General features: G+C 58.1%; 5 protein-coding genes across 5 annotated transcripts; 2 read left to right on the top strand and 3 right to left on the bottom strand.

Annotated features, from left to right (window-relative positions):
• Window positions 1-70: 70 nt before the first annotated feature.
• CAF17 (ccr4 associated factor) lies at window positions 71-1,213 on the bottom strand (the record flags this gene model as incomplete). The annotated part of the gene is made up of 1 exon (XM_056208556.1): window positions 71-1,213. One exon carries the CDS (start codon window positions 1,211-1,213, stop codon window positions 71-73), a length of 1,143 nt encoding a protein of 380 aa, XP_056064531.1.
• Window positions 1,214-1,417: 204 nt separating this feature from the next.
• Window positions 1,418-3,229, top strand: MVES1_003741 (uncharacterized protein; the record flags this gene model as incomplete). The annotated part of the gene is made up of 1 exon (XM_056208555.1): window positions 1,418-3,229. One exon carries the CDS (start codon window positions 1,418-1,420, stop codon window positions 3,227-3,229), a length of 1,812 nt encoding a protein of 603 aa, XP_056064530.1.
• Window positions 3,230-3,348: 119 nt separating this feature from the next.
• Window positions 3,349-7,908, bottom strand: KRE5 (killer toxin resistant protein; the record flags this gene model as incomplete). The annotated part of the gene is made up of 1 exon (XM_056208554.1): window positions 3,349-7,908. One exon carries the CDS (start codon window positions 7,906-7,908, stop codon window positions 3,349-3,351), a length of 4,560 nt encoding a protein of 1,519 aa, XP_056064529.1.
• A 53-nt stretch (window positions 7,909-7,961) lies between these two features.
• On the top strand, window positions 7,962-8,600 carry MVES1_003739 (uncharacterized protein; the record flags this gene model as incomplete). Its single annotated transcript, XM_056208553.1, has 1 exon — window positions 7,962-8,600. One exon carries the CDS (start codon window positions 7,962-7,964, stop codon window positions 8,598-8,600), a length of 639 nt encoding a protein of 212 aa, XP_056064528.1.
• A 101-nt stretch (window positions 8,601-8,701) lies between these two features.
• Window positions 8,702-14,230, bottom strand: MVES1_003738 (uncharacterized protein; the record flags this gene model as incomplete). Its single annotated transcript, XM_056208552.1, has 1 exon — window positions 8,702-14,230. One exon carries the CDS (start codon window positions 14,228-14,230, stop codon window positions 8,702-8,704), a length of 5,529 nt encoding a protein of 1,842 aa, XP_056064527.1.
• Window positions 14,231-14,313: the final 83 nt, after the last annotated feature.

Raw genomic sequence — 14,313 nt, 5'->3', positions numbered from 1 at the left:
GTGCGTGTTGAGGCTATGTTGCGCCACGTGGGAATGCAAATGCACGGCCTGCTATGGTACATGCTGCTGACTATGCATCTTTCGCAGCTTGCGTGTCGTTGGCCTCTGGCCACCAGTCCGGTGTCCATGGCGTGACTCTCAGGGGTTGATCTTCGGTTGCCTGCACTGACAAGAAGGACCGGTCGTCCTCGTGCGTCTTGTCGACCTGCTCGAGCCGCAAGAGCCCGAGGCCAAGGTTGTGAATCCCGCTTAAATACCTTCCGGCAGATCGCGTGCGTGCAGGGCGCGCATTCTTTTTTTCGTCGCCAGCATTCGCGCCGAGATTAAACCGCAGATCTGAGCCGCTCTTTGGAGCGGACCCCTGCCATGCAGACTCGACAGCCACTTGCGTCGGCCGCGGCGAATCGATGTGCGTCAGCATGAACGGCATGACCCGCTTGCGGGTCAGGCCTGTGAAGTAGGTACGCGCGGTAAGTTCCTGGCCAATATAGCATCCTTTTCGAAAGTCGACTTTGGTTAGTGCGGTGCGCAACGTACCGCCGTGCATGTAATCCATGCAGCTCTCCAGCGGTAGACTCGAGTTGGGAATAATTTCATCGGGGCCCTCGGGCACGCCGCAAAGCATGCGGTGTACTGTATACTCTTCTGCAGAGACGACGTGCATCTCTGGAAGCTGCGGCGGCGTTTTGCTCGACAATACAAGTACTCGCCACCCCATGGTCGGTGCACGTATATCCTTGTAAATAAGTGCCTCGGACGCGGCCACGGCAGGATGATCGGGCGCATGCCGTGCACCCCAGACCTGCATCACCTGCCAGTCATCAGACACGTCCTGCATGCGGAACTTGGAGCGCAGCTTGAACCGCCGCAGGAACTTGATCAGTTCGGGCATCACGCGCGTATCCGCCTCCAGCAACACGCTCGGCTCTTGTGCGCCAGGGACCAAATGCAAGAACGCATCGGCAATCACTCGCCCCTGAGGATTCAAAAACCCGGTATAAAACGTGTATTGCTGCGCAAGCGCCGGTGGTTCTGCCATGCAACGCTCGAGCGTCGTGACATTGTTTGTCATACAACCCTGCAGAAACTTGAACGTATCCCGCCCCTCGAGTGCGTACAGCCCACGGAAAGGCACAGGCGCCACACACAGCGGCGCTCTAGCCGCCGTGCTTAGTGCCCTCGTCAGCACGCTTTGGCGAGCACGCTGCAACATGAACAAATGTGCGTGTTGCAAACGGCCACGCCAACGTACGATCACGTAAGCCGCGGGAAACGTGCGCTAAAATTCTACGAGTTGCAAATCTACCCTGGGGCCACGCGATGGGAAGTGCAAGCAAATCCTGTCGTGCCAAGCTCCATATCTTGCAACAGCCAGCGGTGTTTAGTGCATTCTCTCAAGTGCGAGAGTGGATAGCGTATGGACCACGATACAAATGCGGGACCCAGTTCGGGCCCGTACATCTACAAAGCGCACCAGCATTGTGGCGAACCTACCCGATCTGCAACGCACCGCCCGCCGCTACAACGAGAAGGGGGCGTGTGGCCGGAGCGTGGACCGGGCACCCCAGAAGTGACGCTTGTGTGGGATGACGCACAGCTGACTCCGCAGCGCGAAAGCTTTGCTTCCGATGCGAGCGTACAGTCGCATCGGCGATTTGCCTCCTTGCGCAACATTTTCACCAAAATCAACCCCGCACAAAGTGTGCACAACAGCAGCCGTGCCGTTGTACACAAGTTTGCCAAGAATGCATCTCCATCGCGCAGCACACAGCTTATTATGCCTTCGGCGAGAAAAGGCGCCATGTCGATCCTCAACGACAACAGTCCGCCACTCTCGCCTGTATACGACGAATACGGCAGCGACGGCGAATCTGAGATCCGTACTATCAGCTCCACCACCTCTTCGCCATTCCCGCGGCAGCACTATATGCCGCGCCATGCATGGAGCGCCGCCCAAGCTGCTGCGGACGCTGCTGCTGCGGACGCTAGTCCAGTCTTGTTTGAGTCTCCCCACTTTGTGTCCGAGAAACAGCTTGGCAAAGCGCCCGAGTCGTGGCTAAGCACAGCCGAGCCTATGGCACTTCCGACGATGCACCGCATGAACTCACCGAGTGGCCGCTCTTCTACAGCGCCTTCGCTCACCTGGAGCGCCGACGACGATTCCTTGCATGGACTTCGCCACGGAAATGGCCGCGTGTCGGCCCTTTTTCGCCTCTACTACTTTTTCATGGCCAAGATGCGCACCTCAACACTGCGTGCTGACGTCCATTCGACGACGCAGTCGTTTTCTTTTGCGGCGCTCGCGCCGCATGTATGGAAGTTGGCGCTGCTTGCGCTCACCTTTGTCGTCGCGACGGGTTTCCTCGGCGTCTGTCTAAGCACCTTACCTCTTCATTTGCCCACACATTTGACACAGTTGACGCTCACGGAGATCCGCGACATGTGTGAAGCACTGAGCGCCTATGCGCGCAGCAGTCGGTCCGCATCCCTGCACGTATTTGTCGTCCTCTCCATCTTTTTTACGTGGAAGCAAGCGTTTTGCGTGCCGGGCAGCTTGATCACCAACATTGTTTTTGGTGCCATGTATGGTGCATATGCAGGTGCTTTTTTCGCCTGCATATTCACTGCTGTTGGCGGTGTGCTGTGCTATTTATTGTCTGTGCCTATTGCGAATGTCGTCTTGCTTGTCCCGGGCATTGCAAAGCCATTGCACTCGATGCGCCGAGCACTTGCCTCGACGATGAGTACAAGCCGCGGCGGCGGCGCGCGCAATATCCCACGCAACCTTTGGTCCTACCTGCTCTTTTTGCGTCTCCTCCCCATTGTGCCGTACGGGATGATGAACATTGCGTGCGGTGTACTTGGCGTGCCGCTTCTTCCCTATGCGTTGACGCTCTTTGTAGGCAGTCTTCCCTGGAATTTCTGTACCGCACAAATCGGCGAGATTTTGCAGGATGTCGTTTCTGCCATTCAGACGCAAGTGCACATTGTCTCGAGCAGTGCCATGGTCGCAGATACGCACGAAGCAACCACTGCAACCACCGGCCCCGATTCGTTTCTTGCGAGCGGGACGCTGAGCGTGATTGTCGAGCGGATTTGGACCGTGGATATGATGGTGAAGCTTGCATTGCTGAGTCTTGCGAGTGCACTGCCGATTGTGCTACAGCGCTATTTTGGCAAGAAGGAGGAAGAGACGGAAGAAGAAGTGGTGCTTACATCGATCAGCTAACGCGGCGCACTTTTTTTTTTGCTGCTGCACCTGCCGCAACACAACGTTTCTGCCCAGACATGTGCTATACCATGCCATTATACCCCACATGTTCTCTGTCCATAGTTTTGTATACATTGCTACAGCTCATCATGTACCAACGCTTGGCCGCCCTCCGCAACGGACTTGGCAAGCGCAGCCACCTCCTCGTCGAGTGCATTCCACTCTGGGATTTGGCGGCGCGCACGGTCTAGTTTGGGCTCCTTGGTCTTTGGATTGCTGCACAAGTCGATTGTTTTCGCCAGCGGAAGCCAGTCATTGGAGCACCACGTCTCGCACCATAGCCATGTCTTGTCCAGAGTATGGATCGGGAGCACAGTCTGCAAATTATTCGGCAAGTCCTGATCCAAGTTGGCCAAGTTGTTCTTGTCCATGCTCAGCATCTGGTACTTTTTCCGCAGAATATCTCCTGCCGCTACCGCACGGAAGCGTTTCAGGTCGACGACATAGAGCGCAGAGATATGGTAGGGCCTACCGCGCAAAAAGTTTTTCCAGTAGCCCTGGCGCCAGAACCGGAATCCATCCATATCCTCGCTGTCTTCGCCCATCGGCGGATACGCATACGGCGCACCCTGCAAATCCATATCGACCAGCGCCTGCAAGTCGGTGCGCACAATTTGGTCCGCATCCACAAAAATGACGCGGTCGAGGTCCAAAGGAAAGAGCACGTCAAGAAACAAAATCTTGTACGCCCAGATGATGCGCTGCTTTTCCGTCTGCTTGTTGAGCCATTCCGGCCAGGCATAGGTAATAAGCTGATACTCAAAGTGGTAGGCAGCGGCGAGGTGCGGAATAAAGCGCTTAAACGACGGTGATAAAAAGTTTTCCACGAACCAAAACTTGACCGTGCTCTTGGTATGCCGCAAGACAGAGAGAATCATGATGTAGGTCATGCGCTCGTAGAGGTGGCCACTCGCAAGGGTAAAGATATTAATCGAGGCATGCGGCGTCGTAGCCGGCAACGTACGCTGCCACGCCGATGTTGCAGCGTGCTTGATGCGCTGCAAAAAGGCCGTCCAAGCGCCGCTATTTTCCACATCCAAGCTCGTCACCAAATCAGCATTTTCCATGCCTGCGCGCTTGGCAAACGTGGGATAAAGCGTCTTGCCAAGGAGATGTGCCACGCTGAGGCCTTGCTCGCTGCTGTGCGTCCCAGTACTGGTCATGGTATACACATCTTTGCTACGCCCCGCATGAATGTCCATACGCCATACACCAGGCTGTGCACGGAACTGAAAGTAGCCCAAATTCTCCATCACAATCGTGTCGAGCGCCTGGCCATCCTCTGCATGAAGCACCAGTGCAAGGCCGCGAGGAACACGCGCGATACCGCTGCTAGTGTACCCTTCGACGAGGATGCTCTTCACGCCGTACACCACTTCTACACGGTCCGTGGACAAGTCCGCGAGTCGCAGATTGTCTAGATCGTACACCGCCGCATCCGGCATGGCGACAAGGCTGCGCGGAGCAAGCAGTTCCATGGTAAGCACGGCGCTGGGCGGTAGATTGTGCATGTCAATGCCCGTCGGTACCAGTGCGCCGTGCGAGTCAAACGCAGGTCTCGGTTGGGCGGTAAACTGCGAAAACTTTTGGAGAGGGAGCGAGGCTGTGTGAGCTGGGTTCAGGACAATAGTCACCAGTGTATCGTGCAGTGAAGCGAGCATTTGTGCTGTGCTAACCAGACCAGGCGCGTCGTCCGCAAGGGGATCTAAAAGCAAGGTGACATGCACGGTCGCGCCAGCGTCGCCAATAGAAAATGCAGCGGGGTTCTGCGACTGGATGCCGGTCAAATTAATACGCGCCGGCGGCGCTTGCGCAAAGTTCCCATGTGCTGCTTCCGGTGTCGCAAAGGCAGTGCCAAGCAGCGACGCAAGGAGCTCTACGTTTTGCGAGTGCGCGTCGCACTCGATCGGCGCTGCTTGTACCACCGGCGCTGCATGTTGTGTGGCCTCCCATGCAATCCCTGCATTTAGCGCTGCAGCGTCCAACGAAGCAGGATCGAGGTTGTTGAGTGCGAGGCCATTGATTACAAGTGACGGCCCTTGGCGAACGTCCACGCCGTTTTGGACAAACTGCTTTGCGGCGCGCTGCCAAAACACGTCGGCGTGCGCGGCGGGAGTCTTGGCAATGCCGTAGCTCTCTATTAGGGCATCCAGGCCGCCTGCACGCTCCAGTGCGTGCAAGAGTTCGTGCGCGGGCATTTTTTGCAATGCGCGCTGCGACTGTGCGCAGTACAAAAAGTGGGAAAGAGAGGCGCTGTGCACCGGTTTCGTGGGAATGTGCACTGTGCCGACGCGAAAAGGCACGCTGGCGTGCACCGCAGCCGCAAGGACGCGTTGCAAGAGCGCCGTGCCTTGCGGCGCGTCGAAATCTGCCACTACGCGAACAGTCACGTTGGGCGCTGCGGCGCCCGAGTAAACGAAATCGCGCAGGGCGTTCAGTTCGGTGTCTTGCGAAGAGGTGTCGGCTGCATCTTGGTTGCGCAGTGCGCTGAATACGTGGGGAAGGTTGATGTATGTATGTGCGTCTTCTTCCATCGCTGATACAAGTTTGGACCGCGACTTGCGCGTCGTGGGCAGGTCGTAAAAGTAAGTCGGCGCCTGCTCTTTCGAAATTTCGCCGCGCATAATTGCTTCGGCAGCGAGGCGCGTCTGCTCGACCTGCAGACCCAGTGCTGTTTGCAGCACGCGCCGGTCGAGCGGTATAGCCTGGCCGTTCATAAACGCGGCGCCCAGACCCTGGGGAATAATGTGCAAGCGCGCCATGTAGGCACGCGCCATCGCAATGCGATGCGCTGTCGCGGCAGGAAGCGTGCCGTGGCGGAAAAATGCATGGTCCTCTTCGTCGAGCGCTACAGAATACACCTCGAGCATTTCGCGAAGTGCAGCGCGCGCTTCGCTCGGATCCAGCGGTGCAGTACGCTCCGCATACTCATCAAGCAGTGTGCCGAGCGCGGGCGCGGGAAGCCGCTCGATCGCCGCCCAAAGCACCGCCGCAAGCGTCTCATCGCGCTGGGTTTGCACCAGCGGCATGACGCCGATGTGGAGGCCCAACGGGTCCGCTTGTGCATGGACCAATCCAGCCAAGACGCGAAACGCGGTGGGGAGGCCGAGGTCGGGCAGGACGAGGAGGTTGAAGAAGTTGCTTGCAAGCATCAGCGGCTGGCCCGGAAAGCGCGGCTGCAGGAGCACGTTCAAGTTTGTGTACCACACGTCCGCGTACGCCTCCAAATCGTTTATCCACGCAACCAGCGGCGCGTCGCGCGACTCGACCCGATCGCTCGCGTCGAACAAAGCCGCTTCGTGGCCGAGGAATGCGCGGGTAAGGTGCTTGTCGGTGAGGAGAGCAGATGCGTCGGAAGGGCTGATGCCAAGTTCGGGCCCGGCGAACATGCGCAGCAAGCTGCGCTCGGCGTGCAGCTGGGGAAGGATGCCGAGGGGCGTAAAAGCATGCGTGTCCACTTCTTTGCCATTGATCCACACGGCGCACATGCCTGCTTGCGCCTGTTCTCCGGCCAGCGTGTCGAGGATAGGGTTTGGGACGGGCATGCGGTCTACGTAGTGCACAAGGCCGGCTGCATGCGCAGGAAAGTTGCGTGTAAGTTCCTCGAGCGTTTCGAGTGGATCGGTCGAGGTCAGGACGAGGTGCGAGACGGCAAAGCCAAGGATCGCAACGTACTCTTGGGGGATGTCTGCCTGTGCGGCGACGGCTTCCGCGACGCTTGCACGCTGCGCACTTCCAGCGTACAATTCGTCTTGCACGGAAGTAAAGGTGCGCTGCGCATTGCGGACGGATGCCTCGGACGCTGCGTCAAACATGGGCTCGGCTGCGGCGCCGACCGCGCGGTCGTCAATGACAAGGTAGTCAACCTTCTTCAGGTGCAGCGCGATGCCGTAGCCGCCAATATAGGCATGCGCAAGCTCACCTGTGCGCCCGTAAGATGGCTTCCATCGCAGCACGTACCGCAGTGGCGCATCCTTGGCAAGCTGCATGAGCGCCGCGTGCATCGCCCCATTCTCCGGCGCGTACGGGTCCGCATACAGCACGACCACCGGTGCGTGCTCTGAGAAAATGCGCGGAGCATACACGGCGTCGTCGGGGTACACGTTGGACGCAGCCCACGCTCCATGTGCCAAATCGTGCAAGACGGCGGCGCGGAGCTGCGCTGCAGAGCAGTACGCCTTTTTCTGCCAGTGCACCCACGAGCGGCAACCTGGAGCGTGGGCTGCAAGGCGCATGCTTTCGTACAGCTGGTACTGCGCCGCCACCATGGCCGCTTGGGAGTGCAGCGCAATGTTTGCGCGCCATTCGTCCAAATGCGCCTCGGCAAACACGTCTGTACTGCGCGTGTGGTAGACAAGCAGCGCCTCAATTGCGGTGTACAGTGCCGCAGGAGGCGCATCGTCATACGCGACGTGCAGCTGCGTGTGGATGCCATTTTCAGACCACAGCATCGAGAGCAGCGAGAAATAGTCGTCTGTCCATACCGCACGCGCTGATTCGAGCATCTCGAGCATCGGCGCCGAGCGTGCCGCCGAGCTATTGTACCACGGATGCTGCACGCGCACGCGCACACACTGCTGCGCGCATACAGCCGCCGCAAGCCATGCGAGATACACGAGCCACGCCGCGAGACGCATGCGGAACGCTGCGCGACCGCGCGCGTCCAAAGCACGTCACGTGTCTTACCACCATGGCGTCGGATCCGTACGGCGCGTTTGCGCGGGATATTCAGGCGCGACTGCGCACGGCGCGGGAGCTGGAGAGCGGTGCTGAGCGTGATCCAAGTCAATATACGGATTTGCGCGCGACGCTGACCACGCTGCGGCAAGACATTAGTGATCTACGGCAAACGGTGCGCGCGGTCGAACAAAGCGGTCCGGCGCGCTTTGGCTTGGACGAAAAAGAGCTTGCGCTTCGGCGCGTGTTTGTGGATACCAGTGAGCGTGAGGTGGCGCGCATGGAGCGTGCGTTTCGCGAGCAGGACACGTATGCGGATACGCAGCCGTCGACGTCGCTGGCGTGGGAAAAAGAGCAGCAGCAGCGCTTGCTTTCTGGGCAGAACAGGGCGCTGGACACGATGGGCACGTCGCTGCATACACTGCGATCACAGGCAGAGCTCATTGGGACAGAGACGGGTGAGCAGCTGGGTCTGCTCCAGGACCTCGATACACGCGTCGAGCACACGCAGTCGCAGCTCGAGCAGGCCGTGCGGCGCATGGACCGTTTTGTCGCACGCGTCGATGCACGCATGCACGGATGGTGTGTGTGGCTACTGATTGCGGTACGTGGCATGTATCTGACACTCAGGTTTTGCTTTTGCTTCTGCTAGCGTTGCTGCTAGTGTAGTTGGGCATTTTTCATGTACGCTGCGCGTCGTTTGTCGGTACTACGGATAGGCAAACCTGCCTTGCCTTTTTGTCTCCATACGAATTAATCATCCGATGCATACTCGTCATAGTAATACGACAGGCCGGACAGCGTGCGCGAGGAATAAGACGAGTTTCGGTAGCGCCCGCGCGGTTCGCGACGTGCTTCCGTGGTTTCGTCTTGGTTCGCTGTGCGAGGCACGCGCAAGCTTCGGCGCCGTCGGCTTCTGCGCCGCTCCGGAATCGCCTCCGGTAGCAGGGTGCTCTGTGGCAAAAGGGGAGTGGGCCCTGCCGAGGACGGCATGGTCAGTGCATGGCCGTGTGCAGTGGCTGGGGTGCTGAGCGTGTGTTCTGGGAAACCCTGGCCCATTTCGGGCGAATCCGCCATGGAGGGAGTTTGCTTTGACTGTGTCTGCGTGGCCCAGTGCGCCGAGCCCGGCAGCTTGGGCGTGTTCCAGTGCGTAGGCTGCATGGGGGAAGAAAGGAACATGGAGCCGTCGTTGGGATCGCCGCGGTGCAGATATGGGGAATCGGAGTTGAGCATGTTGGTTGTGGAATCAGAGGCTTTGTTGCGCCCCGGCATCATAGAATGAAGCTTGTCGTCAACGCCGTATCCAACCGCGCCCATGCCCGGGCCACTAAAGGTCATTGTCGGTGCCTCGGCTTCCATGGCCGGCACTGCAACAGACTCGTCGTGCTGCTCGCCGGTGAGCGACTTGACGGGCTTGACCTTGCTGCTGCCCCAGCGGCGGATACGGAACAGGTAAAAGAGGGCAAACACGAGGGCAGTGTTGAAAGCAATAAAGGCAATGACAATGCCCAGGTCGCGGTACTTTGACCCCGCGTCCATAAGCACCGTGGCGAGATAGTCGTCGCCGTAGCGGTAAAGGCAAAAGAGGCACGAGCTGCTCGGGCCGTTGGTGTAGTAGCCATAGCCTTGCTGGATGCCTTGCGCGGCAGGGCTCACATTCACGGCGGTGGTAAACCCACCCTCGGTCAAGTACTGATCGCACGTCATGCCCGGAGGAGGAAAGAGCTGCTGCATCTCGGAGGGCTCGCACTGGACGGCGACGCCACCAACTGCGTTTCCAAGCATGCCTTCCATAAAGTAGAAGAAAGGACTCACGTGGTACATCCAAGAACGCCAAAACGACGGGAGCAATGGCGGCGGCTGCACCACACCGCAAAACACAACGACAAATGCAAAGAAGGTCGAAAAGAGCACCGAGGCAATCATGGCATTCGCACTGATCGCTGCCATGGCCTGTGCAAAGGTGCAATAGTAGAGCTGGAAAAGCATGTAGAAGCCCCAGCTGTACGCCGAGCGCTTCGAGTCGGTGGGAAACTCGATTAAGTAGTACCACGGGATCCAGTACACCGTGCCGCCGATAAAGTTCCACGGGATCTCGACGAGGATTGCGCCGAGGACCATGACTGGCCAGGTGTACAGCTTGGAAGGCTTCTCGCGCACCTCAAAGAGCGAGCGGAATCGAATAAACTCGGGTTGCAGGTGCTGTGAAAGAGAGGTAGAAGCGACAAGCGCAAGGAAACATGCAAACAAGCGGTTCTGCAGCGCAATGTAGGTCTGTTCATTGCCTTGCTTCCAGAAACTGGAGCCGACGACGAGCCCAGAGACGACGTTGAGAATCAACTTGGTAATAAGGTAAAGTGGATTGCGCCAGTAGGCAACAAAAGCACGGCTCGTCACCTGCGAAAGCTGGACAAAGAAGGGCTGTGCATATTCACGCTGGGAGCGCGCTCCTTGGTCCTGCTCGCCGCCCGTGTTCGAGTGGCGGTAAATCACAAGCTGCTGCTGCAAATCCTTGTACTCTTGGCTTTGCAAAAAGTACTCGCGCCAGTTATGCTTGGTGGTGGCAGTGGCGCCGGCACCAATGACATCCAGAATGTATTCGGCGGGGTTCGCATTAATGTCGCACTTGACGCCGCAACGCTGCTCAAAGTAGTGCAGCATCTTCAGCGAGTTCTCGCCAATGTCGCCAAAGTAGACCGTCTTGCCGCCTTTCTGCAGCAGCAACAAGCGGTCAAATTGGTTGAATAATTCACCGCTCGGTTGGTGAATCGTGCAGAGAATGGCTTGGCCTTCGTTCGCAAGCTTCTTAAGGAAACGCACGATCGACCACGCCGCTTGTGCATCCAAGCCCGACGTGGGCTCGTCGAGGAAAAGAAGCAAGCTTGGCTTCGCGGCAAGCTCGACGCCGATCGTCAAGCGCTTGCGCTGCTCGACACTCAGACCCTCCGAGACTTCACCGACGAGCGCCTCGGCAAACGACTGCATCTCAAGCAGCTCAATCACCGTCTCGACGTACGCAAGTCGCTCTTCCTTCGGCGTCTCGCGCGGCTGGCGGAGCATCGCAGAAAACTGAAGCGCTTCGCGCACGGTGGTTTGTGCAAGATGCACATCCTGCTGCTGGCAGTAGCCAGTATCCGCCTGGAAAGAGCGCGGCAGTGCGCGTCCATTCACGAAAAAGTCGCCGTGGACAACGCCAACGTCTGAGCGCTGCGCCAAGACGTTCAGCAATGTCGTTTTCCCGGCACCGCTCTCGCCCATCAATGCCGTCATTTTTCCGGGAGCGACAAAGCCCGATACATTGTTGAGCAGGCGGCGCGGCTCGCCCTTGATCATCACGTCAAAGTTGAGATTCTCCCAGCTAAACACTGAATCAGAGACTTGCAAATGACGCGGTGCCGCGTCGGCGGCAACAGGCGCGACTTCATTCTCGACGGCCGCATTGGCTTGGCGCAGTTCCGGATCAGTTTCCAGGTCCTCCAGGCCCTTGCCTTCGCGCACGCTCGGGAGATTTTTCGAGGTGGCACGGTTGTAGAGCATCATGCCGCCCGACGCTGCGGGATCGATTTGGCGCTCGGACGCGCACAAGTAACAAATGAGGAAAAAGATCCAGAACCCAATCAGAATGCCAGCGTTGCGGTTGGTATTGTCCCAGCTAAATCCGTACATATCCAACAAGTATCGCTCGGCATTCACCGTGGCCCTGCCGGGCTCAGCACCGGCAATGGGACAGACGCGGTACGGCGTGTTGTTGGGACTGTCGTAATCGAAGCTCGTGCCGGGCTTGTCAAAAGGCACCAGCTGCTGGCAGGCGAATTCGAGGCCGCGGTACTCGTTAGCAAGAAGCATCTCGAAACCAAACGCGACGGGGTTGCAGTAGCTCAGCCATTTCCACCAGGGTTTCATCGACTTGCGCGGGATCATATAACCCGTGTAGAGCGCCACGTCCAGCACAGCGACACCGCCAAACATGGTCGCGAGCGGCTCGGATTTCGTGGAGGCAGCAAGCATGCGGAAGAATGCCGTCATACAGTACGTGACCAGCGATGTGACGCCAAAGTAGGTAAAGAACTTTTCCGCCGTGTAGCTCAGTCCCGTCATAAAGTAGACAACGATGTCAAAGATGAGAATGGAAATCATGCGCACAGGGAAATCCAGCAGTGTGTTTCCAAGTGCGTCTGCAGAGGGATGAAGCATGGCGAAGCGCTTTTGGCGGATAACAATCGGGCGCTGTTCGTACCCGAGCGAAATCTCCGACATGCCTGTGAAACTGTTGTACAGCAATGAGAAGAAAAGTACACCACCGCGCGAGAAGAAACCAGACGAGTTGTGGGGCATTTGGTAAAACACGGAGCCAATGATGATGGACTGGAAGAGCGCGGCAAGAATGACGGTGAGATGCGTCGGCATATCACCCCAGGCAATTTGGGCGCGGCGCTTGAGTGCAAGGCGTACTTGCATCGGCCATGAAATCAGGTATTTGCTGCCTTTGCGTGAATGCTTTGCACGTTCGTCGCGGGCCAAGTCGACGTAGAAGTCGGCGTTCTGTTTCGTTTGGCGTGACATCATCACTGCAATGTAGTTTTCCACTTCGGCGTGGTTTGCGCGGCCCACAGGAGAGTTGCGGAATGCTCTCGCCTGTTCGTCGGGGAGACGCGGTACGCTGCCTTCAAAGTGTGGGTTAACATTCTGTCCTGTCAGGTCGGTGCAGGCAACGAGGAAATCAGCCGTGGTCTGGCGGTGGAGGGGCTCAAAGCCAATCGACTTGAAGTGGTCTACAGCGTAGGCCAGAGGACCAAAGTAGACCATGCGTCCCTGGTTAAGCACGCATACCTTGTCAAACAGCTGAGTGATATTCTCGCCGGCCTGGTAAATACTCGCGACGGTCGTGCTCATAGAGATGTTGGTGGAAACGCGCAGGGCAGTGACAAACTCGAGCGCAGTCGAAGAGTCGAGACCACGCGAGGAGTTGTCAAACATGACAATCTTGGCGCGCGCTGCCAGTGTCTCTGCAATACTCACACGCTTGCGCTCACCGCCGGAAACACCGCGGACCATGTCGTTGCCGACCTTGGTGTTGTACGTGTGGCGCAGACCAAGAATCGTCGCAAGCACTTCGCGCGTCAGTTCAATGTACTCTTTGCGGCCTTGGTCGTCGGTCAGCGTCATGCGGTATTTGGTGCTCGGCGCGCGTGTCGCTGTGGCAAACGCGAGTGTCTGGCCTACGGTAAGTGTGGGGAAATGGATGTCGTCTTCGGGTGAGTAGACAACGTCGCCGCGCAAAGGGCCGTCGATGCTTTTATGGTCGAGACCTTCGTAAAGCACCGTGCCATCGATACTGCGGAAGCCATCCCGGTAAGAACAGAGGGCTTTAAGCATGGTGGTGCACCCACTTCCGGGACGGCCCAGAACCAAAAGCATCTCGCCGGGCTTGACGCAGCCTTCCGAGTCGCGGATGATGTGTTTTACGACACGATGAAACATGGACCGGATACTGGAGACAATACGCAATGGCGACAGCATCACACTGCCGAATGTCTGGTTCAGCTCGGCGCCGCTACCGAATCCAGTGACGCCAAAGTCGCGGAATGCAATGCCCATAATGCGGCGCATATTGCCGCGGCGGTCCGACTCGGCGTATGCCTCGCGGAGGAGGCGCCCAAGATCAAACTTGTTGTTCTCGTCAAACGGATCGACAGTGGACGACTCAAACGTCTCGGAATTCTCCTTTTCGTCGCTGGCAATGGGCTCAATGGTGATCGAGCGGTGTGCCGGGTTCGGGCCGTCCATTTGCGTGCGGCGCGAAAGGCGGCGACTGAGCTCCTGTACGCCGGTGGGATCAAGCGAGTCGATCGGGACAGACTTGCGAGCCCGCCGCTTCCGAGCAGCGGTATGGGGAGTATGTGTCGCCTCGTCGCTTATCCCATGCATCTTGCGCGAGGAGCCGTAGTACTCGCGCGGCGTACCCAAATTTGCAATGCGCTGGTCGTGGTACGCAGCGGGCGACGAGTTGTATGTGTGCGATGGCTCCAAGTACGCCCGCGAGTGATTCTCATCTCCGTACGGCTCTACGTCGTAAAATTCATCGAAATTGTAGTACGAAGAGAGCGTGGATGAGCGGTTGCTGACACGTTTTTCGTGTGTCGCGCCGTTCTGTGGGTGGAAGGAGAGCGGCACCATGGGGATGGCGTCGGAATCTCGCCTGTCCTGCGGCTGGGTGCCTAGTGCATCCGAGAAAATCTCGAGCGACGGGTCCAGCCCAAGGCCGTTGGGTGCAGACGGCATGCTGTGCTAGGCCTATCCTGCAGCAGGAGAGTCGGCGCAAGGATGTTTGAAAAGGTCATTTGCCCTGCGCCGCGCGCCCGGCG

Source organism: Malassezia vespertilionis, chromosome 8, assembly GCF_029542925.1.
Source record: "Malassezia vespertilionis chromosome 8, complete sequence".
NCBI classification, from domain to species: Eukaryota; Fungi; Basidiomycota; class Malasseziomycetes; order Malasseziales; family Malasseziaceae; genus Malassezia; species Malassezia vespertilionis.
The sequence above is the reverse complement of the archived record's forward strand: the minus strand, read 5'-3'. Positions and strand labels throughout refer to the sequence as shown.